At 43.3% G+C, this 27848-nt stretch overlaps 1 protein-coding gene and 1 long non-coding RNA gene across 3 annotated transcripts; one reads left to right on the forward strand and one right to left on the reverse strand.

Moving 5' to 3' along the window:
• Positions 1–2: 2 nt before the first annotated feature.
• Positions 3–27848, reverse strand: LOC113030778 (uncharacterized). 2 transcript variants are annotated; one of them, XR_013911780.1, is made up of 4 exons: positions 27718–27848; positions 1652–1730; positions 1118–1175; positions 3–606 (listed from the first exon to the last, which is right to left on the reverse strand). It is a non-coding gene; the product is annotated as an uncharacterized LOC113030778 (long non-coding RNA). The 2 variants fall into 2 exon arrangements; XR_013911779.1 differs by lacking the exons at positions 1652–1730; positions 27718–27848 and having other exon boundaries at positions 1118–1586.
• Positions 18484–22801, forward strand: LOC145431586 (uncharacterized). Its single transcript, XM_080307610.1, has 2 exons — positions 18484–19509; positions 22312–22801. The coding sequence occupies exons 1-2, from the start codon at positions 18484–18486 to the stop codon at positions 22798–22800; spliced, it is 1515 nt and encodes a 504-aa protein (XP_080163736.1). The 3' UTR covers position 22801.

Raw genomic sequence — 27848 nt, forward strand, 5'->3', positions numbered from 1 at the left:
CATTATTTATGCAAGATTTCAAATATTTTATTTGAAAATCCAAAGACACTCCGGCTCCTACGGCATGCTAAAATGGCCACTCATTGTAGCTTATTTCAAATTCGTCAAACAAGTCAAGAGATGCGGGCTTGCTTTCATCAAGAATTTCTTGAAGTGGATCAACGTTGTCAGACTCCACATGCTGAATTAATGAACCTGTAGGTTCTGATTCGATTTCTCTTCCACTGGTGGCTGCATTGTCTTCTTGGATCGAGTGTTTTAATTCAGACGACGTAGTCGCATGGCCAAGCATTTCTCTGTTCTTTCGAATCTCTGAGATCAACTTTGTCACTTCTTCGGCCTCAGTTTCTTTATCCTTTAACTCCTTCAGCAGCTTTTTGTAGTTGGTCAATTTTCTCTTACACCCACATGTGAATGGGTGCTGAAATGCTGTCAAGGGCATTTCTGTTGAAGCAGATGGATAAATGTAGCCCCTATAACGCAGGGTTTCCCTTCCAGTCCTCTTTGTATAGACCCCAATACTGCCAGGTGCCGGAGGTCCGTGATATGAAGGCAGGTCAGCCCAAGCTTTTGGCATTTGACATAGCAAATATTTTTTCAACGAAGCTGTGGAGCAATAGCACAGAAATATGGTCAATATTTCTCCTCAGGTAAATGATAGAAAGTTTGGTTTACTTTTGGGGGGGTTTCTTTGTTTTTGTTTTTTAAAAGCATCACCAGGTTCATATTTTTATTTCATACTAAAATCCAGTAACAAATGCTTAATGTTAAAGTTAAGTTTTTCAAGAATTTCTTCTAAACAAGACTTAAGTCAGTTGGCTGAAACCCAGCTAAAACAAACACACACGTGTATGTGTACAGATACACCAGTTTGGCTGTTTGTTTGTTTTTTCAGTAAAAATGTTTAAGAATATGGGGTGAAAATTAGTCTTTATTTTTATCTCTACAAATTCAAAGTGCTGCAATCAATAAATAAAATGTGAGAATGACTTCATGAGTGTTCACCAGTACTAACATTTTGAAAGCTCTGTGTTGGTGATCTCCACAGAGAGGCTTAACAGTGTGTCATCGACACAGAATGCAACAAACACTGTGCTACAGCAAAGTTACCGCTTACCTGGAGCATCTTGGCCAGAAGTTGCTTCCATGAGAGCTGATTTTCCCCCAAAGATGCCCTGCAAAGTGTTAGTTGTGTTTAACAGAAGAGCAGAAGTCACCCAACATCAAAAAATGCGCAATCTGCAATCAGATGTAAACAAACCAGTTGCCTAGCAACAATAGAAACTAATTTATCAACTACAGTCTGAACACTTTTTAGGGAAGTTATTAAGGACTTGGACTAAGTTTGTTATTAAACAATCACAGTGCTCTTGGTCAATATAAAATGTTATTAAAGTCAAGCTGAGTATTTAACCTGCCGACGTCATGTGCGCCAACCCTAACCTTAATCCTGGCCTTACCTACTTTGGGAGAGCAAGACCTTACAGGATCTTACAATACCTAAATCTGAAATATCTATAGAGATGATTCACAATATAAAATTAAAATTAAATTAAATTAATTTTTGTCTTTTTATGGATTTCCCCCCCCCCCCCCATACTTTAACAGTACGATTATCATACCTATCAAAAAATGTTTTTGTGCCACTTACAAGAAGATGTATCCACAACATAGACCACATAATGGCCATTTGGTTGGTTTCAGTCGGTTGTCGTAGTGTAGGACTTACACTGGGTAAAACAAGAATTGAACATGTCACCAATTTTCTAAGTAAATATATTTCTAAAAGTGCCATTGACATCAAATTCTTACCAGATGTGGGTAAAAACCCATCAAATCCACAAATGCAAAAAGGTCAGACCATAGATGTCCATAAATTGAGTTATGCGTAATAATGAGAAATGTCAGGTAAACTGTATCGAAGCTATAAACAGGTACAAAAAAGACATAGAAAGTCATTGCACCACTTAAGATATATCAGTAATTAGAAAGCATTTCTGGCATTTAGTGTAAACTGATTTCAGTTGGTTCAGTCCCAAATGATGGACAATCCAAGGACCACTTGTAGAGAGCTACAGAAAGACCTGGAATCAACAGGTACAATTGTTTCAAAGAAAACACACAATGCACTCAACCAACATGGCCTCTATGCACGCTCTACTGGTCGGATGAGACCAAAACTGAACTCTTTTGATGTCCTCATACACACTATATTTGGAGGTGAAAAGGTACTGCATATGACCTGAATAACACCAGACCAACAGGTCAGTTTGAAGGTGGGATCGTGCTGTTTTTCATTATATAACACTGGCACGCTTCATATAAAGGAGGGAAGGATGACTGGAAAAATGTATCACGACATTCTTGATTTAAAAAAATAAAAATAAAAAATTCTGCCATGTACCCAGATGGTGAAGATGAAACAAGAGTGGACTTTTCAGCAAGACAATGATCCCAAACACACAGCCAAGGAAACTCTCAACTGGTTTCAGAGAAAGAAAATAAAGTTGCTACAAAAGAAAATATGTCTTCAGATATTTGTTGGCCTAGTCATGACACATCCGTGGTGTTTGCATTTCAGTATTCTTTAGCTCGGACATGTCTCTGAGCGCTTGCACTTCTGGGAACTCAGGGTAAGACAACGTTTAAGGATAATGGGTTCCTGGGAGCGTCACGTTTGAGTCTTCTCAAATCTTCAGCAGCTATTTTGCATCTTTTTTCTTGTGATCCTGTTGACTTCTTGGAACAAAACACCTGATGATCATGCCCTAATATCTTAGTAATTTCAAGAGTGCTGCATCCGCCTGAAAGTCTTTTTTAATTTTCTTGTCTTTTAGAGTCCGTCAGATCTCTTTTCTTAAGCTCATTTCACCAAATGTACTCATATGTTATACCAGCCCTCTGCATGTGCTCCTACACTACATCCATGAATCTTTTCTGCAATCTTCTAACTTTAACCTCTTCTAGCTCCTCTCTAACTTTATCATCTAAACTGCTCAGCCCAAGCTGTCATCAGATACAATAATCTCTAATCTCCTCCATCCTGGTCACCACCAATGAAAATCGTAGAAAATCGGCCTGTTGTCTTTTAGTCGGGTACCACCATTTCCAAACCATGCATCATAGCAGGTCATCACCACAAATCACCCCTGACACCTGTCTCCACCCATCCACCCTGCCTGTACCCTCTTCTTGTCCTCTCTTCTGCACTGTCTGTTTCTTTGGATGTTTAACCCCAGGTATTTTGACTTCATGCACGTTCACTGTCTATGGTCCTTGCATCTTCAGTGTTACACTTGCCTCTCTCATTGACACACGTATATTCTGTCATACCACAACCGGCACAGAGGCGGGGCTGAACAGGTGTTTGGAACGAGTGGCCGATTGTGACTCTTCTTATGTTTCAGTGACAGTTGAGGAAGGGAGCAGAGTGACTACTGAGCGGGAGTGTCTGGGTCCCGTGCGTTTAAGCCGAAACCACGGCTATAATAAAATAAGTGTGTGTCACTATACCCACGGGGTGTGTGTGTGTGTGTGCGTGCATGCGTGCGTGTGTGTGTGTTGGGGTCCGACGTCACAGTCTGGTCTCAAAAGTGAAGCCAAAATTTTACCAAACCAAAAGGTTTTTTTGGTGGTCCCAAAATTCATGAACCGAAACTTGATGATGAGTTCAAAATGAAACAGAAGACGAGGACCCAAACGCAGACTCAGACAATGAGCTTAAACTGAACAATTTATTATGAGACTGCTGGCAGTAGTTCAAAGGTAATGTTAGGGGAACACTGGAAAGTATACAGTATGAGCCACTATACTGAGAAGGGCAATCAGGGAAGTGAAGACAAACAGGAGTAGAATGAAAAACAGGTGAAATAAGTCACAGAAGACAAGCCAAGGGAAACAAAACTAAAAACAAAGTACAAGAAATATTAACTCTCAAAATAAGCAGGAAGGGAGATAAGTGAAAACAAAGATACAAGAAGGAACTAAACACAGGAGGATTCATGCAAGAGGATCAAGCACAGAAGGAGAACTCAATTTTAAAGGTATTAGGATCAGCAGGACTAAATACATTAAAGGAGACAAAATGCATGAAAAAAAAATAAAAATACTAGGTAAAGAAACACAAAAAATATTTGAATTAATAACACTGGCAATCCAAAACAACTCCAATACTTGGTAAACCAACCCGGGACCATAAGAAAATGAAAAATTTAATCTGAGCATGATGGGTAACTACTGTTGGTCCTTGCAAAGACAGACAGAAACTTGTACAAGTGCAAAAACAAAGTGCCTCAAACCTTTTTTAGCACGCCAGCCTCGACCTTTTATTTTGAGCCAAACTGACAGAAATATCTTTTAATGGATCTTCTGGTTTGTTTTCAAAGTAAAACACATTAAAACAATTTTGGTTGGAAATGGTTATAATTGCAGACATTGTGTTGATAGATTATATTATTATTTTAAAAAGACAAAGACTGATGTGTATCAAAAAAAAAGATGAGCAAGGAAGATTTCATATCTGAAATAAGTGTGAAAAACGAAAAAAAAAAAAAACCCTGTTTGTTATCATACGATGTATCATTTCCTTTGAGAAACAGGCTGCAGAACCTGAACATTTTACCTTATGCAAATATATATTTAGCCATATTTATGATAATTTGGTAATAATAGTGCAAAACTTGTGTCTTTGCCCTCACCTCATCTGTCTTGTTGTCAGTCTCTTGTCTGTGATGTGGTCCTAAAAGTCTCCTTCTCAGACCCAGTGTGAATGGTGTATCCTCGGCTCCTTATCAACTAAGTCCACCCACTTAGAACAATTACTACAGCCTTACTACACAATGTTAATCGAATCACAAGGGTTTTAGTCCTTTTACAGCAAATCTGTGTCCCAGGTCTCTTATTACCTGCTATCAGCCTCAGAAGTGGTCCATTTAGCACTAATTATACATTTAATATACATTTAATATACATTTAATTATTATTATCATTATTATCATTGTTATCATTATTATTATTATTATTATTATTATTAATATGCCAAATATAGAAAAAACAGAACATAAACATAGAAAAAAGCATATTTGCTAAATGTCAGTATACTATCAATGCCTTTTGATCACGTTGAGCTTCACAGAGCTGCTAGCTTGGCTGTAGACTCTTGAGCTTTCAGTTTTATAACATATTAAACAGACATTGCATCTCGGATGACAGACACCCGAGAAGTCGTCGTAATCAGTGACACAATGAATGCATTTCAAGGATCACAACAAACAAAATAAATAAAACAAAATACAATAAAAAGGCATTTGGATAATCAAATGTCAGAACTAAATCTCAGGCCTGTTTGTCGCACGTCTCATTACTGTTCCTGGCACTAGTCCTCTCGTTTTCCATTTGCTCTGGACATATGGTCTTCTATATTTAAAAGCAGTGGATAGAGGACTGTAGGGTATGACTTCAGTGGCAAACTGCCAACCTCAGCAGCCATCTATCCTGTGTGTCAGTCAGGGTGCGCTTTTACTCAATTTGCACAACCTTGGCAGAGGTTTTCATCTAAGCGGCAGGGCCCACACATTGCTGCCTCTCCCCAGAGGAATGATAACAACTCTGAATTCCACCTAAAGTTATATTTCATGCTAATGAATTAATGTGCCCATTTCCATTTTCAGCCTGAAAATGTGCTCCTCTCCAATGCCAAAATGAAAAATCAAATCAGTCTTGTCATTTGCAGCTGATTTGTTAGGGTCCCGACTCGCTTTCCTTCTTTTCCCCTCAGCATAGCTGATGAGACAGCACAGCTGTGTTCCTGTTAGTGATTCTGATAACACCAAATTAAATGCCTTCTGAGAGAGTTGCGACGTTAATATGGAAACACAAACGTCAAGCTGACTCAGATCAATAAATTAAACACTGTATAAATTTACCATGCACCTCCATCTCCCTGCCACGTTACAGATAAAGATCGTTGATAGATTCTAAAAAGAAGGTCTGGAAATGTTACTGTGGGCCTCAGTTTGTTGCCTGAAAAAAAGACACACCTCCTTTAAATTATATTTAAAATTAGAAAAATGTTTTGCAGAGGTTTTGAAACTGTTACAGTGTTGTGTGGAGTGAGACGTTAGCTAACACTTGCAGGCTTTTGATTAAAAACAGCAACATACGGCCAATCGATTTGGCCCCATCGCTGCTGTCAACAGGCTGTGGCACAAATCTCGTGGGGGGCAATTAAGAACTTTTAAAACTTACTGCCCAGTTGCTGCATTTTCCTGGCAGCACTTCTGAACACGGATACGAGGGTACCATTATCTTCCATTATGAATGATTACAAGCTTTACCCAGAAATCATACAAAAGGACCCTCCTTTTAACCCCAGAGCATGCCTGAAAATTATCTCATTTTCTTCAGCATCATAATGAAGCAGTGATGGCTGTACACTGCAGCAGGAACCGATAATAACTAGCTCATCATACTTTCAGAAAAACAAGAGTGCAGAGGCAGTTCACTAAAACATATGTCCTGTTCACATAACAGCCCCTGTATCATGGGAACCTTTGTTTAATAGGGTTGTGACACAATAAGCCAGTGTTTTTAAAATGTTTAAAACCATTGTTAGTGCCGGAGGATAGATTTAATCATCTTGTCATCTTGACTTGACGTCGTAACTTTTACCTTTATTGCATAGGAAAGTGAAAGGGAATAAGTGATGTGCAGGAAATGCTCTTGGACCAACCCCTGCAGAAGAACTATTGCCAACACCATTACTGCGCATCCAACAATAATTTTCAATGGTAGTCTTGCAGTAAAACAGACACAGTGAGACCACTGGAAAACGTGCTCTGCTGGTGTTGTCACTGGCAGGACACCAACTGTGGACAATAGGGAAATGTTGCAGATCAGAGTCTACCTTTTAACACGTTTAGGAATGTGAAGGTGGGTATTTTAAAAGTCAGCTCAACTTTTATTTGAGCAGCGCTGCATGAGCCCTTATATTGTAGTAAGTCTCATTTCATCAGTTCCCTGAAACAAGTCATTCTACCTTCTCCCTCTTAACTCTTTTCCCCATAAAGACATCATTTGACAGCCTCCCTATTTATGAGGCTTTTTTTAAGGGTAGCTGCATAGGCAGAGACCTCCCTTACTTCTGGTGCACACCCATTTGTCATTTCCTTCTATAAACAGGCCTGAAATATGACAGTAAACAGCTCAGTTCAGGAAACAGCTTCAAGGGTTCCTCCTACTTAAAAGGTTAAGAGGAACTGTCCCTTTAAGAGAACTATTTTCTGATTGGCTGCACCTTGCAAATAAAATGCTTGAAGAGCAGGGACTGGCACTTCGGGGATTAATTATGCGAACTGTACAGTGACCTTATTATATGATACCCCAGCCATGGTTAACATGATAACACGTCTGCCAGTCTAACTATAAATAGTGGGAAACAGATGAGATGATACAAGACAGAAGCTTCTAACACGTCAGTATGAAAGGGAATTTTTAAATATTAATGACAATAACAAAAAATATTAAATACAATCCAGAAAGCCCAGTTTGAGTAGCAGATCCATGACTTTTAAGCCTTGTCAGAACACCACAAAGCACTTTTAATGCTGAGGAGTTTACATCAGGCATGTGTGCTCATTTATTTGACTGACTCCTGCAGAGACTCGGCAGATGATATTGCATTCTGACAAAAACTGAGCCAAGTTCTATTCTTTCATAGACAACCCTGTGTTATTTTGGCAGAGCTCTTTGCATCAGCTCCATTTCATCAGCCTTAGCGACTCAAATGAATGAGCGGGTTTGTGAAGGCTGAAGCTACAGTGAACCTATTTAAAATTGTAGTTTACCATATTGTCTGCTACAGTATATGACCAATTTGAAATCTCATTAGATTCTCTCACCGGGATCTTTTGGCTGTAGAGGCTGGAGGTCACCAGGAAATGTTGGAGTTAATGTCATTTTCTTTAGCACTTAATGTAAACATCACGTCCATTTTAAAGTTAGAAACTGTCTGAGCTAACACAGCAGACATCCTCACTGATGTGGTGTGCACAGTTCAACAGAAATACAATCCCATATTTTGTAAACCCACAGCTTTCCTGAAACAAGTACAGTTATACTGGGTTTTTTTAAATATACAAACTTAATCAGCAAGTTTGTCCAAGTGAAATAAAAATAAGTAGCTTTTGAAAAAAAAATGTCACATGAACTTAAAAGATTTAAGTAATCCCATTTTTAAATTAATTTAAGCTTACCCAACTTATGCAGTTTACTGTGCACAAATTCAAAGCACCTTCTTTGACATAGAACAACATTGAAACATTGAAACTACATTAGGTATACCTGTTCTTTACTGCTAATGTATTGTCAGCCAATCACATGGCAAAAGCCTAAAGGGGCCCAATGCAGTGCAAGCAAAGTGTACCCTAATGCAGTAGCAAGTCTGTTTTTGGAATATTTAAATAATTTTTAAAAGCTATGAGGGCTGATTATTTTTGCCCTATACCACAACGACAGTGAGGACATGCAGCAGATTTATCAGCTCGTGGCCGAAGTCAAAAAGATCACAGGTGCTGTTAAATTTTGGTGTCTGCAAACAGGTGTCTCACATTCCCGAGAGCTGGTCTGCATCACTAACACTATGCCATAGCAACTGAGTGTGTTCCTGTGGCTATGTGGAGTTGCCTTTTGCAAATTTGTCAGTGTGATCTTCTTTTTTCCTCCCCAGCCAGAGCTAATCGATTCTCCACAGGCTGGTGGGCCGAGAACTGCTGCTTTCTGTCAAAGCCTTGAATGAGCTGGTGGGTGGATGGATTACTCCATTGTAGCGAAGGGCACGCAGCTAGAGATTTCACATTATATTGAATTAAAACCTGTAATTACAAAAACAATAGCCTGAAAATTGGGCAACCCTATTTTATTTTAATGAATGATTTGATTTTCATTTAAGACAGAAAATAGAGCCGTGCAATTCTTCCAGGAGTGAAGGAGGTTTTTCACAAGGATCTTAGGAATTAAACCCCGGCCTTATCGCAAGCATTTTGAGTTTAATAATTAAGTGATGGCAACACAGCGCTCAGGAGATCTGTGTGCAGCATTGAGGTTTTTTACTCTGATTTCTCCAAAGTCGAGTGTCTCAACTCAAGCAGGTCATATTCTTTGTTATTTTAGAGCTGGAAACATGAACACCAATTAAAAGAATCAGACATTGTCCCTTCAACAGCCATCAATTCTTGGATTCCCTTTAGAGCACTGAAGAGTAGAAGAATCTCATTAAAATTGTTGGGATTACAGTTAATAGATTTCATTTTTTCTCACTTAGAAGTGGATAGTGCACACACTGTGTTTTGGAAATGGAATTGGGATGAGCATCAAACTCAGAGAAACCAGAGGACTTGTTCTCCCCAGAATCGGCACAAAGTCCTGACGCAGACACCCGTGAAGCCGTTAATGCCTCATTAAAGCGCACAGGTATGGGGAAACCTGTTTAAAAATCCTTCTGGTAACGAGTGAACTAGAGATACGGAATTCAAAATAACGGACTCCCTTTTGTGATCCAATTGAGATCAAATGAACAGACCTGTGATGAAAATAGTTTCATTAATTCTCTCTACAGAACAAGAGACTGCTACAGGTGACACTCATAGCATTTCTTTTAAACACAACTTGGGCCCCACTAAATCAGACCCTGCTTTATTTTCTTACCAACAGGCAACACGATTTACAAAATAAATATGTTGTATTCAGTAAGTTGTAAAACATCCATTTACAGACCCAGCAAATATCAAAGTCATCTAATATGCGCACAATTATCCCTAATAATCCTTTAGTAAGTTTCACCTCAACCAGATGCTTTTGGTAGCCATCAGCAGTCTTCTGGCATAATATTTGCCTCAATATTTGACCAGTCTTACTGTCACCAAAGTGCTTGTTTATAGGTGGTCATGTGATTGCTGGGAGTTTCTCTGCATTATTGTGGGGTCATATATGCCTTACAGTATAAAACATCTTGAGGCAACTGTTTTTCTGATTTGACGCCATATAAATGAAAATGAACTGGACTGAAATCAAAGTGGTACCCATACCACTGGCAGCAAAACAGCCACCATACTTGCAGTTGGTAAAGTGTTCTTAGGTTTTAAAGCCTCACCTTTTCTCCTCTAAATGTACCTTTTGTCTTTGTGGCCAACTAGATCAATATGCATGTCCTGGTAGTTTAATGTCAGGCTTGAGCCTTGGTGGTCCCTGGATTGTTCCTGAACAGTGTTGGTCAAGTTACTTGAAAAAAGTAATCAGTAACTAATTACTGATTACTTCCCCCAAAAAGTAATCCCATTACTTTACTGATTACTTGTTTTCAAAAGTAATTAATTACTTAGTTACTTAGTTACTTTTTAAAAACACGATTTACAACCTGAATAGGTGATAAAGCGATAGATCTTTCAGCCCAATTCTACTATAATCCATCATACAAAATATAATCAAATGGAAAAGTCTCTTTTTAAAACTTTTATAGTTTTATTAATTTTAATCTTTTAACTTTATGCATCAAGCAAAAATTTAATTATATGCAACATTCTCTGACTGGAAGAAATTTGTTTAATATTTAAACCTATTTTCTGCACATTCCAGCACATAAAATATTTTTTTTGTGTGTTTACACTCAGTCTTTCAAATAGATGCAAGTAAAACACAGCAGAAAATAAATCAAATCAAAGACTAGCAGTCCTTTTGCTCTATTTTCACCTGTAAAGCAGGAGTTAGGTAGGCGGAGGTTTACCCTGGTGCAGGTGTGCCGCAGCGGTCAGTGGAAGGATACAGCAGTTTCTCTGTGAATTTCCCATTACGTTGTAGCGCACTCGGTGCTTGCTTGGAAGTTTAGGGGGTTTTTTCGCTGTAAAAAGAAGTTTTCTTTCCACGCACGATGGACGCTAATGTTTTTGTCACTTTTTATGGAATCAAACTCAAAGTAAGGTCACTACTTCCACACTTTAAACGCTGCACGCTCATACTCTCTCCCGTAGATATATGATCCACTGTTGATCTGCACACAGCTGTTGTCACAATGTCGCACTTGCTTACGTCACTGTCATGAGACACTCTCGCAAAAAAAAAAAAAAAAAAAAATCACAGTTTTAGTAACGCAGTAATGCAGCGTTCCTACGGAAAAGTAAAGGTAATCTAATTACCGTTTTTGCAACAGTAATCCCTTACTTTACTCGTTACTTGAAAAAAGTAATCGGATTACAGTAACGCGTTACCCATCTCTGTTCCTGAACATCCTAACCAATGTCAAACAAATCCTTTTTATGCTGGCAAAGAGAAACTGCCAGTTGTAGTCAATCTTTCTTGTCGTTTTCACTTAGTGGCTGAAAAAAAAAAAAAATGTGTTGTAGATGTTGTAATAGCCCAGTCAAAGTCCAGACCTCAAAAGGACTGAAATGATGTAGCAGGACCTTAAGAAAGCTTGTGCATAAACAATGCCTGCAAACCTCAACAGGCTGAGGAAATGTAAAGAAGAATGGGCCAAAACTCAATAAAGTGAGAGACTGAATCACTGGGTGTACTTAGTTTTTCACCGGACTGCATAGACTCCTGTGTTCTCTTTCACACACGGGTGGAACCACTAAAAGAACTGGACCCGTGTTGCATATATTAGTCTGTATTTCAAACTTTTGGCATTGTACTTGAATGGTTGCAGATAATGTGGTGTTCAAACTTGAGTCATCCTGCAAACATTAGTCTATTCTGTCATGCATAAATGTGTCCAGCCACAAAAAGTGAGAATTCCTCACTGGGAGCCCAGCTGTGAGTTGGCTAAGTGTGAACAGAGAGAGGAGAGAGATGGGGGCATTAAGACTTGAGGATATGGGAATGCCAGATGGAGGAGAGAGCACGCAGCCGTCCCATTATCCGATTATACATCACAAGAGAGAAGCAAAAGTCAGCAAGTGACTCATCTTTTTTTCTTTCGTTGTAATGTTACATTCACATACAGCAGTGTACAAGCAACATATATCGCGTGGGATGCCAGTTATGATGGTTTTTTTCTTCCAACAAAAGGTAACAATTACAGAGTAAACCCCTGACTGTTCTGTTGTCAGTGTCGTAGCATTAGGGAGACAGAACTTGAACTCGAAGTTTGACATTTGATTCGAGCGAAGCAGAAAAGCAAAACACTGAAAGTCTCGCAAGTAATTGATCCAAACGGAAACCACTTTCATGGTGTAATAGGGCAATTAAATGTTTAAATAAAAGAAAAACATGGGGTTCAGGGACATTACCAGAAAAATATTCTGCTTTTCTGAAATCATATAAGTACAAATTCCCAAGAAAAAAAAAATACATATTCCTCAAAATTATTTAATAACAAATTTTTTTAAGACTAAGTGTTGCAGTTGCAATTACCCAGACAGCAATATTAATTACCCTATGGATAGATACTGCCTGGACTTCTATGTTAGCAACCCAGCCAAACTCCAAGCCTTTGGAATTAACTGGATTCCTCTTTGCATATGAAGATGTGACAGACAACAGATTTAATCAAAGGAAAGCTTTTTAGATTCATAAATTGCATATCCTGATTGAAATGAAGGCTTAAACATGAGTGCTTGCTTTACAAATGTTTCCTTCTGGTCCTTGTAGATGTTGTTGCTTATGGAATTATGAATTTCACAAATTCTCAGCAGCACTAATAAAGAGCTTTTGCCCCATAAAATCTGATAATACTCTGTTTCTTCATCACTCACGTTTCTAACTGTGTGTTTACACAAGACTCTGCATTTAATCATTAGTTATTACTCAGCTCTGGCTCTCTTCCACAGCTTGTTTTGGGGGGGTTTTGTCCCATCTTGCTTGCAATACCTCTAATTGGTTGCAGCACATGTCCGCCCTCTCCTGAGCAGGGTTCTGCTGGAGGTTTCTTCCTGTTAAAAGGGAGCTTTTACTTCCCACTGTCGCCAAGTGCTTACTCAAAGGAGGGTTGTTTGATTTTTGGGGTTTCACTCTGTTATTGTAGGATTTTTACCTTGAGGTGTCTGCTGCTGTGAATTGAATTGAATATACTATCTAACATGGTATTCAGTGTCACTAGATAGTATGAATGGATTATTGTAACAGTCATTTCAGGAAATGTGCTTTTTTTTCGTTGAGTACAATTTTTGTATATTATTAGCATGTAATCTAGCACTGACTAGAAGACACGTTTCTTTCCATTGCACCCTTACAGTTTATGTGTGCAGCTTGCTACCTGTAAAAGACTCCATGGTAGGAGGACCCAAATGCAGGATACACAAAATTCTTTAATGCGTGTGGCTTAAGGCACAGAAAAGCAATAACAAAGGGAAACAACGCGTGCAGGTTCAAAAATCAGGTAAAAAGTACAGCATAAACTAAGAATGTAGAAGGGACTGTAAAAACTAGAAAACACACAAAAGTGTAACCTGAAAGCTTTACAGCTGAGCTAAACCTTGACAGCCTGATAAGTGAGATGAGGTTTATGAAAGCTACTGAGGAGACTGATTACTAATTGAATGCAAGGTGTGCCACAACCTTGGCTGGAACAGGAAGTGGCTAATGCAGCACAGGTGAGACTAAACGGATCCATTTATCATGAGCAGCAAACTGCAAATGGAAGAAATGGAAAGTGACAGGAATACAAAAAGATCAACGAGACAAAAGAAAACAGAAAATGACTTGACAAGCTCAAGCATCCTAAACCATAGATGCACAGTTTGTGATGTTATGTCTCCATAATGATACATTTTTTTTGGGGGGGGGGTGTCACTGAATTAGCACTGTACATTAGCATTGTATGCACCGTGAACATCTAAGTTTCATTTAACTTTGTGGAAAAGCTAGCATGGAGGTAGTTTAACTGAAAATAACTCCTGTCATAGCCTGCTGCTTGGGACAGAGACCACCACACAGAAACACACACTAACAAAGCTCCACTTCCATCCCTGTGAATCTTATTTACACACTTCAGATGACATCCTCTGAACTGAACCGACAGCTAAAATTGGAAACTTCACTGAAGCAGGGAGAAGTACCTATTTGAAAACATGAATGTCTTATTCCGATCAGTAATCTGCTATATGCTTCCCTCCGCTACTCCAAAATCCCCCCTGATCTCTCCACTCATTTAGTGCCAGTCCACTTCCACCTGTTCACGTCTCCCTTTGTGAAGGTGTAATTTTTCACTGCACATAAGAGCCTGGCATCAGACATAATGCAAGGTTTTGACCTGGTTTTTTGTGCCACTGGGGGAAGATTTTACTCTCTGAGAAATAGCTGCAATTTTGCAGAAATTAAGATCTATTTTGCTACTTTAACTTGCTGTTTGATGCAGTTATAATGAGTCAAATGGCACTGAATTACTTGAAATGTGTCCTGATTCTAACACGGGGACAGAGAGAAGGAGGTGGTAATTTTAGAATCTGAAAATACATTTGATAAAATATTTATACAGAATGAAAACCAGCCACAGAAACAATCAGTGATGGTAAATTTTCTCTTTCCGTATGCAATAAAAGAAAGTCTTGACATGCAAGTCTCCTTTTGTGGCTCTTTTGAATTTTTGATGCTTGCACTGAATATTTACCCCAGAAGAATTTAGTTAACATTTTTATCCTTAAAATACAATGAAACTAGTATAATATATTGGAATTGGACTGTCTTTAAGTGTCTTAACTCTGTAACTGAGCTTTTATGTTCAATATGTCTTGTTTATAAAAGTCAACCTGCAACCTCCAGGGCTCAAAAATGAAGCCAGCATGTAAGTTCCTCTTGCGACCACTTGAGGTTGACAATCCTCAGATATTAAACTTTGCAACAATAAAATGGATGTTTACAATCCGCTACCAAAAACAGTTTTGACCTCTATAATTAGTTTGTCTATGATTCTGTGACTACAGATGCAGCTTGCTTGCATGCTTGCTACCATTTGCAAATGACTGAAAACTCCTACCTGTCATCCAAGTATGTTAACATCCATCTGGCTACAAACTAATATATGGCAGCAGCAGCCAAAATGCTGATGTAGATGCTTTAAAATGCAAAATGGGGAGGTTATGATGGCTTTTATGTTTGTTTTCATCTCAAATATATTAAAAGTTATATTATTGCTTTATATTTTTCTTTTTTCTTTTTTTTTTAAATGAGAATGTTTCTGTCCTTCACCAACATGAAGATTCTTACAATTCGAAAGGGAGAAATGTCTAAATTCCACACAGACTGTCCTTGTACAGGCTTGTGTTTGCTCTGTATGCTTTCAGGTGTTCCCATTTACAGATACCTGTGTTCGGGAGGGGTTGTTAGAGCATACAGACCATTGTACAATTAGAACATATCAAACCAATGATGATGACGACTCTGCTACTAAGAATAGAGCTTCTCATCGGTGAGGCCACGTCACTGTTGCCTCATTGGCTTATATCAGTGTTCAGTTAGTTCAGTAAGTTCAATTATATTAAGGGGGCAAACAGCGCATGTAGTCTGAGAATGTAAAGTGAGAATGTCATAACTGTCCTTTCAGCAGCTTACACTCCATTTTTCCTAATTTCATGGCATGCAGCAGCGGAAATTTAATTGCCCCCATATCTGACCCTGCTTTCAGATGTACACAAAATCATGACACGGTCATCGCTGACATTACTTTATAAAGACAGCTTTCCCCTCTAGCCAGGAGCCGTCCTCTTTATCTGCTGTCTCTTTGTCCTTCATTCTTCATACTTCTTCACCTATCCTCCCTGTTTCCATTTTCCCCTGTAACCTTGTGAGTTTGCTTTAATATTCATGGTGATTGAACCTGCGGGGAATTCAGCATGTCTCTCTAATTTATGGGAGATTAGCTTCATTATTCACCCGGTGATTTAATATGCATCATAGGATTGGTGAGTGAACATATGAGACAGGAAATCTGAGAAACCTGCACTCGGGATCACAGTGGTGGTTGGAGTTAAACTTCTGAAGAGTTGACTGATATTTTCGCCCCAGGCGGTGACTCTAAGCCCCTCTTTTGTCAGTTCCTCTCCTTACACTGTCACTCTCCTTTTACCTCGTTGTTTTTAATGACATGGCTCCATGAATAGAAATAAAAGCTTGTGGTTTATTTTGGTATCGTGTTTGTTAAAGTAATTTTTTTTGACATCTTTATGTCAGGTGAAATGTTTAATGTGCCCTGTCTTATTTTTATAGGAAGTAATGTAAAACTACTTCTCAGCAATGCCAGGAATACCTACAGTAGAATACCTGCAGACAAATTTCTTAAAGTGCCAATTTTATACCACCTAAAGACATACACTGTTGCCAAACGTATTTATTCTTCTGCTTTATAAATGTATATGAACATGTGTGACATCCCATTCTTAATCCATAGTGTTTAATATGATGTTGATCCACCCTTTGCAGCTGTAACAGCTTCAACTCATCTGACTTTTCACAAGGTTTAGAAGAGTGTTTATGGGATTTTTTGATCATTCTTCCAGAAACATATTTGTGAGGTCAGACACTGATGTTGGAAGAGAAGGCCTCACAGAACACGCTGAGGTCAGAACTCAGTGCAGGCCAGTCAAGTTCTTCCACACTAAACTCGCTCATCCATCTTTTGTGGATCTTGCTGTGTGCACTGCTGCACAATCCTGTTGGAACAGGAAGTTGCCATCTCCAAACTGTGCTTGGACACAGTTAGTAGGTGTGTTTAAGCCACTGAGCCAATAGTGACGTGGCCTGGGAACATGAAATTGTCCAAAATGTTTTTAGTATGCTAAAGCATTAAAGCCCCCTTTTTCCATTAGTACCTAATTGGATCGACTTGCTACAACTCAACTCTGATCGACTGGTTTTCCATTACAATTTAGTGCCTTCTGATGTGTGTGGTCGTTGTCAAAGCAATGCGTCCAAGCATCCCGTGAGAGCAACCCATTCTTTCACAGATGTTTGTAGCAGCAGTCTGCATGCCTAGGTGCTTGAATTTATACACTTGTGGACATGGAAATGATTTGAACACCTGAATTGAAATGCTTGGCTGGGTGAGCCAATCACATAGCAGCAACTCCGTGAATTTAGGCATGCAAACATGGTAAGATGACCTGCTGAAGGTCAAACTAATCATCAGAATGAGGTAGAAAGATGATTTAAGTAAGTCTGAACCTGGCAGACAGGCTGGTCTGAGTATTTTACAAACTGCTGATCTGTCTGCTGGATGCTCATCTCTGAGCACCCAGCAGCACAAGACAGTTCATAGTCAGACTAGTCCACAGACCACTGAAAACCCATCCAATAAATGTTATTCTGTAAGAGCCACTGGTGAGGATCAATCTTCCGACCAAAAAGGTTTCTTGTGGTGATGGAACGTGGGTAATAGCATGTTGTTTAACCCAAACCACCAACACCAACCAGTCAAAAGTGAAAAGTGACTGAAAAAGAAAAATCAGAAAGCTGAAAAAAATGCAAAATAAAGGGTAAGATGCAAAAGGTCCCTACTTGATGTGTCAACAAGTTGTGCCACCACCACCTCTCCAAACTCCTTATGTAGACTTTGTAGTTTAAAAAACAAACAAACTGTTGTCTCTTGCCCAATATTGCCAAAGGACATCTTGTGGTTTGTGATGGCAAGTCACACATCGTAAGATCCACACATCACCATTAGTTATTTTCACTTTAGTTTACTTTGTAGTCACTACATTCAGTATATTTTGATTGTTGTCCAATATATTGTTTTATTATTAAATTAGTTTATTTTTCCATCACACCTTACAATGTTGACATGGAGTGCATATCAACACTGCAAGGTCACAATTTTGTTTTATGTTGTAGCCTCATTGGACTGAACCACATGCTTCATTGCCTGGATGGCAGCTGATAAAGAACACCCTGAGAATACAATGGAAACCCTTAAAATCCCCCCAAAGGCCAAGTCATCAAAAGATTTTGACTACAAGACTTTGACTCAGAGATATATATATTATAGACACACACACACACACACACACACACACACACACACGGCAGGTCACCAGTCTATCATTGCACTAATACAGACCACACCTATGTCCAATTTAAAATCCACAGCTAACCTAACATGTATGCTTTTGAACCGAGACAAAGCTGGATAAGAGAATCCATGCAGACTCAGGGAAAACATGTGTGGCGGAGGCGTGGCCCCGGGCGCAGCTGCAGGGGAGGAGTGCAGCAGAAGGCTCAACAGGGCGGCGCTGCGAGGCCGGTAAGGACAGCTGATGGTGTTTATGTACTGATGATGGTCTCCCTCCGCTGTGTTTATAGTGAGACGGGGAGGGGCGGCCAGAGGAGAGATCAGCTGGGCTCGTGAGCTGTCAGACTGTACGACTGAGTCAGCTGTCAAAACAACAACACTCAAAGCTTCAATAAATGTGGAAGTTGGCAGTACATACCTGTGTGTGCGTGTGTCTGTGCCTGGTGTATTCCACAAGTGGTGCTGAAACCCAGGAAAGTGCCGGTGGGGGAATGTCCGACCCACAGGCCGCGCCACCCGCCCAGCCTCTGCAATTCTTGGCGCAGATGCTAGTGGAGATGGCGACGATGAGCCGGGATCAGGCGGCCGACCAGCGTGCCCACCTGGCCGCGCTGCAGGAGCAGACGGACCGACAGACGCAGATTCTGGAACGGCTGGTCGGGGCCGCTGCCACGCCGAAGCCCTCGCCACTGTCGGTGGCGGTGCCCCGGATGGGGGACGGGGACGACCCACAAATTTTTTTGGAGACCTTCCGTGCCACGGCGGAGGCTTGCCAATGGCCGCGGGAGGAGTGGGCTCCGCGGCTGCTCCCCCTGCTGTCTGGGGAGGCACAAACAGCGGCCCTGAGTCTGCCTCCGGCGTCGAGGAGCAGCTTCCCGGACGTGAGCCGGGCGGTGGTGGACAGGCTGGGGCTCACCGCCGAAGACCATCGCCGGCGGTTCCGGGCCTGTCGGCTGGCTACAACGGACCGACCATTCGCCTGGGCCCGGCAGCTGCGCGACGCGGCGGTGCGCTGGCTGCAACCGGGGGCATCGGAGGGCGAGACGAAGCTGGTGGACAAGGTGGTGCTGGAGCAGTTCACGGAGGGGTTGCCAGCGGAGACGGCGAGATGGGTCCGGTGCCACCGGCCCGCAAGCTTGGAGGTAGCAGTGACGCTGGCGGAGGACCACCTTGCCGCTGGAGCAGGGGAACCCGGGGACGCCGGACGGAGGCCGAACAAACAGGCCCCAGTGCCGGCCCCGAGGCGCCGTGTGCCGGCACCAGGGCAGGCCGAGCGGCTGCCGGCGCTGAGCCCCACTAACCCTTTCGCGGCGTTGGTGCCGTCCAGGGGAGCCGAGCCAAGTGGAGCCGCCCCCGAGCCACGGAGAGCAGCACAGACGCCGGGGCCGGAGTGTTGGAAGTGCGGGCAGCCGGGGCACCTGAGGAGGGATTGTCCGCTTATGGAAGTGGGGCAGGTGTTCCGCGTTGCTGGCGCCCCAGCACCCTCCCCCGGTCCAGGAGGGACATACAGTATTCCGGTAAGGACTCGAGGGGGTATACGCCAGGCGTTGGTGGACACGGGCTGCACGCAGACCCTCGTACACCAAAGCTTGGTTCGCCCCGGGGCATTGCTGGAGGCAGAATGGGTGGAGGTGAGGTGTGTGCATGGTGACGTTCACAGGTATCCCATAGTGCCGCTGTTATTAAAGTATAAGGGCAAAATGCATAGAGTGACGGCGGCGGTTAGCCCGCGCCTGTCGCACCCCCTGATTCTGGGTACCAATTGGCCGGGGTTTCATCAGTTACTGGGGCAGTACGCGGGGGTGCGATCACGACTGGAAGCGGGGTGTAGCGTGTGCGCGGCATTCAGCGGTGACGCGGGGTCGTCCGACACCGACTCCGGGGGGGAGGAGCCGGCGGGTCCCTCACGGGACGTCCCGCCGGCCCCGGAAGTGTCCCCCATGGGTGATTTCCCACTGGAGCAGTCTCGTGACGGCACCCTACGCTCAGCCTTTGACCAAGTGATGGCTATTGATGGTCACGTGGTGCGCCCTGAGGCCGCGCAGACCTACCCGCGTTTCGTCTTATTAAACGACCGGTTATATCGAGTGAGTCGTGACACTCAGACCGAGGAAACACACACCCAGTTGTTGGTGCCGCAGGGCCGCCGGGAAACGCTTTTCCAGGCGGCCCACTATAACCCCATGGCAGGGCATATGGGCTACGAGAAAACTCTGGAGCGAATAACGGCCCGATTTTATTGGCCGGGCATCCGAGCGGATGTGCGCCGCTGGTGCGCGTCCTGCCCGGACTGCCAACTTGTTAACCAGCCGGCCATACCGAAGGCGCCGTTGCGCCCTCTCCCCCTCATTGAGGTCCCGTTTGAGCGCATCGGCATGGACCTCATCGGGCCGTTCCACCGGAGTGCACGCGGCTACCGCTTTGTGTTAGTCCTGGTGGATTACGCAACGCGGTACCCGGAAGCAGTTCCGCTGCGCACCATCTCTGCAAAGAGTGTGGCGCAGGCACTGTTTCAGGTCATCTCCCGAGTCGGAATCCCGAAAGAGATACTGACTGACCAGGGCACGTCGTTTATGTCTCGTACACTGCGGGAACTGTACGAATTACTGGGCATTAAATCTATTCGGACCAGCGTCTACCACCCTCAGACTGACGGGCTGGTGGAGCGGCTGAATAAGACTTTAAAGTCCATGATTCGGAAGTTCATTAACGAGGATGAACGCAATTGGGATCACTGGCTAGACCCTCTGTTATTCGCAGTGCGGGAGGTGCCCCAGGCCTCCACGGGATTTTCTCCCTTTGAACTGCTGTTCGGCAGGAGGCCACGTGGGGTGCTCGACCTGATTAAAGAAAGCTGGGAGGACGGTCCGAGCCCCGCCAAAAATGAGATTCAGTACGTGTTGGACCTGAGAGCAAAACTCCACACTTTGGGGAGGTTGTCACGGGAGAATTTGCTCCAGGCTCAGCAGCGTCAGCAACGCCTGTATGACAGAGGGGCTAGGCTCAGGCAATTCTCACCGGGAGATAAAGTGCTTGTGTTACTCCCTACTTCCAGCTCGAAGTTGCTCGCCAAGTGGCAAGGACCCTTTGTGATCACACGGCGAGTCGGGGACGTGGACTATGAGGTCGCTCGGTCGGACAGGGGAGGAGCCACGCAGATTTATCACCTCAATCTCCTCAAACTGTGGCGAGAGGTTGAAACCGCTTCTCTGGTGAGCTTGGTGAAGGAGAGAGATGAGTTGGGGCCCGAGGTGCCAAATTCTATCATTCCCGCCTCCCTCCCTTGTGAGGACCATCTCACACAGGCCCAGAGAGCGGATGTTGTCGCGTTGCAACAGCGTTTTGCGGACGTGTTCTCCCCCCTGCCCGGCCGGACGTCCCTCATCGAGCACCATTTCGTGACGCAGCCTGGCGTGACGGTGCGTTCACGGCCCTACAGGCTCCCGGAGCACAAGCGAAAAATCGTGCAGAGGGAATTGGCGGAAATGCTGAGGATGGGAGTAATAGAAGAGTCGCACAGCGCCTGGTGTAGCCCCATCGTTCTGGTGGCGAAGAAGGATGGGTCTATACGGTTCTGTGTCGACTATCGCAGGGTGAACGAAGTGTCACGCTTTGATGCCTACCCCATGCCTCGGGTCGACGAGCTCCTGGACCGGTTAGGCACGGCCCGCTTTTTCACGACACTGGACTTAACCAAGGGCTATTGGCAGATTCCCTTGTCTGCCGAGGCCAGGGAGAAAACGGCCTTCTCCACTCCGTACGGTTTGTACCAGTTCGTGACACTTCCGTTCGGCCTGTTCGGGGCCCCGGCCACTTCCCAGCGTCTCATGGACCGGGTACTGCGTCCGCACGCAGCGTATGCTGCCGCCTACCTGGATGACGTGATCATCCACAGCGACACCTGGGCGGAGCATGTGCTGCGGGTGGCCGCGGTCCTGGAGTCCCTGAGGGGGGCGGGGCTCACGGCCAATCCGAAGAAGTGCGCGGTTGGACGGAGGGAGGTGCAGTATCTGGGGTACCACCTGGGGGGCGGGCAGGTGCGTCCACAGGTGGAGAAGACGGCGGCTATCGCATCCTGCCCGCGCCCCAGGACGAAAAAGGAGGTGAGACGGTTCTTGGGGTTGGCGGGTTACTATCGTCGCTTTGTGCCGGGGTTTGCGCAGCTAACCAGCCCCCTGACCGATCTCACTCGAAAGGGTGCCCCGGATCTGGTCCAGTGGACGGGGCCGTGCCAGGCGGCGTTTGTGCAGGTGAAAAAGGCTCTCTGTGGGGAGCCGCTGCTTCACACTCCTAACTTTTCCCTCCCTTTTGTTCTGCAGACTGACGCCTCGGACAGAGGGCTGGGAGCCGTTTTGTCCCAGCAGGTGAGGGGGGCTGACCGCCCTGTCCTGTACATCAGCCGGAAGCTAGCGGAGCGCGAGCGCCGGTACAGCACCGTGGAGAAGGAGTGCCTGGCCATCCGGTGGGCGGTCAGCTCCCTGCGCTATTACCTCCTGGGACGCTCATTCACCCTCTGTTCGGACCACGCCCCGCTGCAGTGGCTCCACCGCATGAAGGATGCCAACGCCCGGATCACCCGGTGGTATCTGGCGTTGCAGCCCTTTAAGTTCAAGGTGATCCATAGGCCGGGGGCGCAGATGGCGGTGGCCGATTTCCTCTCTCGCTCGCGGGGGGGAGTTGGCTCGGCCGGACGGCTCCCCGGCCTCGAACGGGCGGTGGGGGTGTGTGGCGGAGGCGTGGCCCCGGGCGCAGCTGCAGGGGAGGAGTGCAGCAGAAGGCTCAACAGGGCGGCGCTGCGAGGCCGGTAAGGACAGCTGATGGTGTTTATGTACTGATGATGGTCTCCCTCCGCTGTGTTTATAGTGAGACGGGGAGGGGCGGCCAGAGGAGAGATCAGCTGGGCTCTTGAGCTGTCAGACTGTACGACTGAGTCAGCTGTCAAAACAACAACACTCAAAGCTTCAATAAATGTGGAAGTTGGCAGTACATACCTGTGTGTGCGTGTGTCTGTGCCTGGTGTATTCCACAACATGCAAACTCCATTTTAAAGGTAAGAAAAATGCATTGGGTTGTTTTGTTTTTTTTCATTAAAACTGCACACAACACTACCTAAAATATTCTATTTAACAAAATGCTGACTCTTTTCTCTTCCCTGTATTTCTCTTTGTTTGTCTGTCCACATCCATGCATACATAGCTATCTCCAGCAACCCGTCTTTCCTTAGCTGGCTTTCCCATAAGGGCCACATTCCTCCCAGCTCCACTCTCTGACACATTTACTCTGTGTTATCTTTATCCTTTCACCTCCCTATGCTAAAATGGGCATTTGTATTCCAGAGTCAGCCTGGCAGGGTATGCTTATCTCTTCAGAAGGCCTTTGAAAAGGCTCCGATTCTGCAGAGGCAACCTCTGTGACATTTCATGACACATTAACAGAGTTCAGTAGGCAGGTCACTAACTAGACAGCTATTGGTAGCAGATCCATCAAGGCTATGATGGGAGATGAAGTATTTGGTTCAGCATCAAACAAAGCACGTTATTCCCCAGTGCAGGTGAGCAGGATGGAGAATTCCTAACAAACCACGCCTGGCTTCCAGATGTGTACCATGATAGTGACAGACAGATGTGACCTGTGTAAGGTATTTGAAGCTGAGTGGGCTTTGTGATTCTCAAGTTGCTATGAGTACTGAGACAAACCAAAAGGAAAGTAGAGACTATGATACGGATTGAGATTACCTTAAACTCCTGTGGTTTTATACAGATTTCTCTGGATTTTATAATTCTCAAAAAGCCAATGAGAAGTGGAAAATGCAGACAGTGGCTTGGGTGTAGATCTAAGTGCACAGACAGTCATAATAATGGTCAGTGAAGTCTGGTGTTTGCTTCAGACCCATGTAAGTGCTGTGGCTATGAAGACAGATATAAAGTGCTTAGAGTAAACTATAAAACTAATCATGTATTCACTTCATTCACAAGCTTTTATTTATTTTTATAGTTTTAACAAATATTCTATGAAAATTAGTTATGGGATTTATTATTTTCATCTAGTTTACTTAATAAAACTTCTATTAAAGTGGGAACTGTTATGCTAATTTATAGTTTCATCTTTCTAATTCTTAGGCTTTCTAGAAGAGCTTTGCAAAAAGCCTTCTTTATCTCATACTGGGCCTTGGTGCAGTTCCTCAGGTCCTTTTCCACTAACCATGATAAGTGTGTTGCTCACGTTATTGTTAATTTTTATCTGCCACCAGCCAGCAACACCAACCTCACTAGAACCTGCTGTGGGGCCTGAGCTACGGAGAACGTTCTTATCTGGTCTCACTTGCCTTAAAGTAATCGGTCAGACCAAGTAGTCCCAGAAAGTTATCAATCTAGCTATAAGCATGTTTATGTGAATAAAGCAGTGTTGTTAGCGATCACAGAAAAGCATGAACAAGTTATCTCACTGGGCCCAAAATCCTGCTTCGTAAAACTGGCCTCTGGTCCACTGCTAGCTCTAATCTTTCAGATCATCTAATCTAAATCTAATAACTAATGTTTATAAATCTTGTTTAACTCTTAAATGATCTGTTTCTGAGTCCAGTTTTGTGATTTCCAGAGACTCGACCAACTACAACAGCAAATCCTTGTTTTCAATCATTGAAAGAACAACAGCCATAGTGGCCTTTTTTATGCACTGACATACTTTTACTTAAGTAACATTCTAAGTGTTTTGCTTGTAATTGAGGTTACTTTAACAGCGTAGTATTACTAAATTGCATTTAAGTAACAGATCTGACTCCTGGTGGGGAAAAAAAAAAACACTGCTGCAGATGTCCTTGAAAGAGCTTTAGGAAAATATTTGAAAGAAAGAAAAAAAAACAATGAAATGTATTTGGTATTAAATCCTCCACACATGCAGCAGTACATCATCTGTGTGCTAAATAGAAAAGTAATTTATTCTCTTGTAAATATGAGGGGGAAAAACTGTCTCCACTTAGAAAAAATATCAGATGCAGTTCTTTCTTTCCTCTTACAAAATACACTGCAAACATACTAAACTGTGTTACTATGCATGTCAGCTTCTTTTCCTGCTCATGTGGACTTGTGTTGTCAGCACAGCTGGCCCTCAGCTGACAGCAGTGTAATGTGTGGATGGTCTTCAGGTCCTGGCACATTTCTTCTTGCAGGCCCTCTTGGATAATGTTTTCTCAAAGCTGTGAAAGCTGTCAGGGCTTCACTGCTTACTGGGGCATGTATCATCTACAAGCTGCCTCAGCCTCTGTTCTTTTTTCATCTTTGTCCTGCTTCTTTTATCTTTTAAGGTGTGTAGTCACTCTTTCAAGCTGTATATACTGCATAATGTCTCAGAGAGGGAAATTACTTGAAGAATTCAGCTTACACATCCACTGATATCGTAGTTGGTAATTTACCGTAGATTAATATACACATTACAGCCTGTTCAAATACGGTTTAGTTTAAGATCTGATCTTGTATCGTCCTCGTTGGTGATAACTATGCATCTAAAAGCTACTCAGTAAAAGATGAACAGAAAACTCACCAGCTGCATCTCTACAGCCATTGAAATAGTGAGACACCTTGGGCTCTTTCCTCTTCCTGAAGCTTAGGCCATTGATAACTGCCTGGCTGCAGCCTCTTTACTACCTGTTCCCATCTCAGTCCTGCCACTCTGATGTCTACGACGATGTCGAGCTGCTAAATGTTTTCACAGACCTTCCTTCTTATTTCGCCTTGTTGGCTACAGCCATCTGATGCCAGTTTTCTCAGGGTGTGGCCGAGCCTTCCCTGTGCTGGTGCTCTGTCTGCCGCCATAAGTTGACTTTTTTTCTGGCCATGAGATCAAGAGAATTTGGTTTAGGCACTAGATCATAAAAGTCTGAACTTTCCACATGTTGGCTTTTTGTTCTCCATTTCTCTGCTCCATACAGCAGCAATGATTTGATGGTAAATGGCCTGTATTTGTATAGTGCTTTACTAGTCCCTAAGGACCCCAAAGCGCTTTAAACATCCAGTCATCCACACATTCACGCACACATTCACACACTGGTGATGGCAAGCTACATTGTAGCCACAGCCACCCTAGAGCGCACTGACAGAGGCGAGGCTGCCGGACACTGGCACCACCGGGCCCTCTGACCACCACCAATAGGCAGCAAGTGAAGTGTCTTGCCCAAGGACACAACGACCAAGACTGTCCAAGCCTGGGCTCGACCCGGCAACCTTCCGATTACAAGGCGAACTCCCAACTCTTGAGCCATGATCGCCTTGATGCTCGAATTGAGCAACTTGTTGCGTTGGTGGATCTCCTTGGAGCTATAGAAGCTCTGATTTCATCTCAAATATCTTCAGAACAGAGTCTGCCCCATCTTGCTTGTCTGTCACCCCACCGTTAAGAAGTTTGCTTCTTCTAGGAGTTCATGGTCCAGCCAAATGAGTTAGTTCCTGCCTTTATTGACCTTCCATATCTTGATCTTAACTGTGTGGTTGTTCACACCTGAGCTTAGGATGTTGCAGGTCAGGCTGAGATTGTCCACAGACATGGCTCCATCTCCAAAGGCCATATTTTGTGTGCTTGAGAACAATGTTGCTCAATTTTCACATAGTTTCATCCTGGTACTTTACATTAGCCAACTTTGTTAGGATTTCACACCAGAAGTTGACTCTTCAACTTCTTTTGAACAATCTTTTATTCTACTGAAGAATTTCTGCAATTTTTCCAAAACTGCAATAATCTCTATACACTAAATTTAAAAATGTTATTAGTAGTAGTTATGAGGCATAATTGAAACAGACTGATGTGGAATCATAATAAATAATAACAAATATATGGCATCATGTTAAGTGCACACTTTTGAGGGAGAATTTAACAGTATTTCATTATGATATTTGTAACTAGCCTTGAAAGGATTTGAAGTTGAAGTCATTGTCAACTAACCTGAAGGATGTGGAATAAAAGCATTAGATATTATCTGCTGGGATCTCTGGTCCAATAGTATCAGCACTGCTGCTGTTTTTCTGTGTTGTGTTCCCCAAGAGAGCTTGTCAACAAGACAGCTGACACGAGGGCCACAAACTGAGTACTTATTCAGATCAAAGGTATGGAAGAGATGCCAGAAATGTGTCAAAACCGAAGAAGAAGTGGCGCCATAGACACCTGCCTGTCCTGCAACATGTTAATCACTGTCAGCTTCTTTACAATGATGTCAGGGTGTACAGAGTGCCATCAACGACCTGCTGTTATGGAGAGGGAATTTTGTGCTTACAGAGCTGTTTAATGTCTTAATGAAGTCACTCGTGTGAAAAAGATAAACGTCTGTTGCAAGAAAAAAAAGAGTTCCCCTGTGGAGAAGAGGTTACATTTCTGCTGAAACATGGAAAAGTAGATACTCAAGTGATGCATTTTCTATTTCTCATTCTCTGCTTGGTAAAAATAACTATTTGCACAAAGCAGAATGCAATTTAAAAAGTCGTTGCAGAAACCTTTGGGCCCAAACTAAACCTTGGTTTTTGGTGGGCGGAAAGGGAAATATAAATTGTTTGTTCTTATTTCTCACAAAGAAAAAGAAAATTGAAATGGCAGCTGTGCATTTCAGAAGTTTTCCCTTTGCCACAGAAATGCCTCCGCTGTAAGGACAAGTAAAAACCCTGAGCCTGTGTGATGGCAAAACATCACAAAGGCTGGAAAGGAAAGGTTAAAACAAAATGAAAGCACGTCCGTGAATTTACCTTTAGACCACTGGGCAGTTGGAAATCTAGAGAAGCTCAGCTGATGAAAAACTGCAGAGAAAATCTGTTAGCATCGTCTCAGCCTCTGTCTTTGTCAGAGTGACTGGAAACAAGAGACAGGTGGGAACAAT

Source organism: Astatotilapia calliptera, chromosome 10 (assembly GCF_964374335.1).
Source record: "Astatotilapia calliptera chromosome 10, fAstCal68.1, whole genome shotgun sequence".
Classification (NCBI taxonomy): Eukaryota; Metazoa; Chordata; class Actinopteri; order Cichliformes; family Cichlidae; genus Astatotilapia; species Astatotilapia calliptera.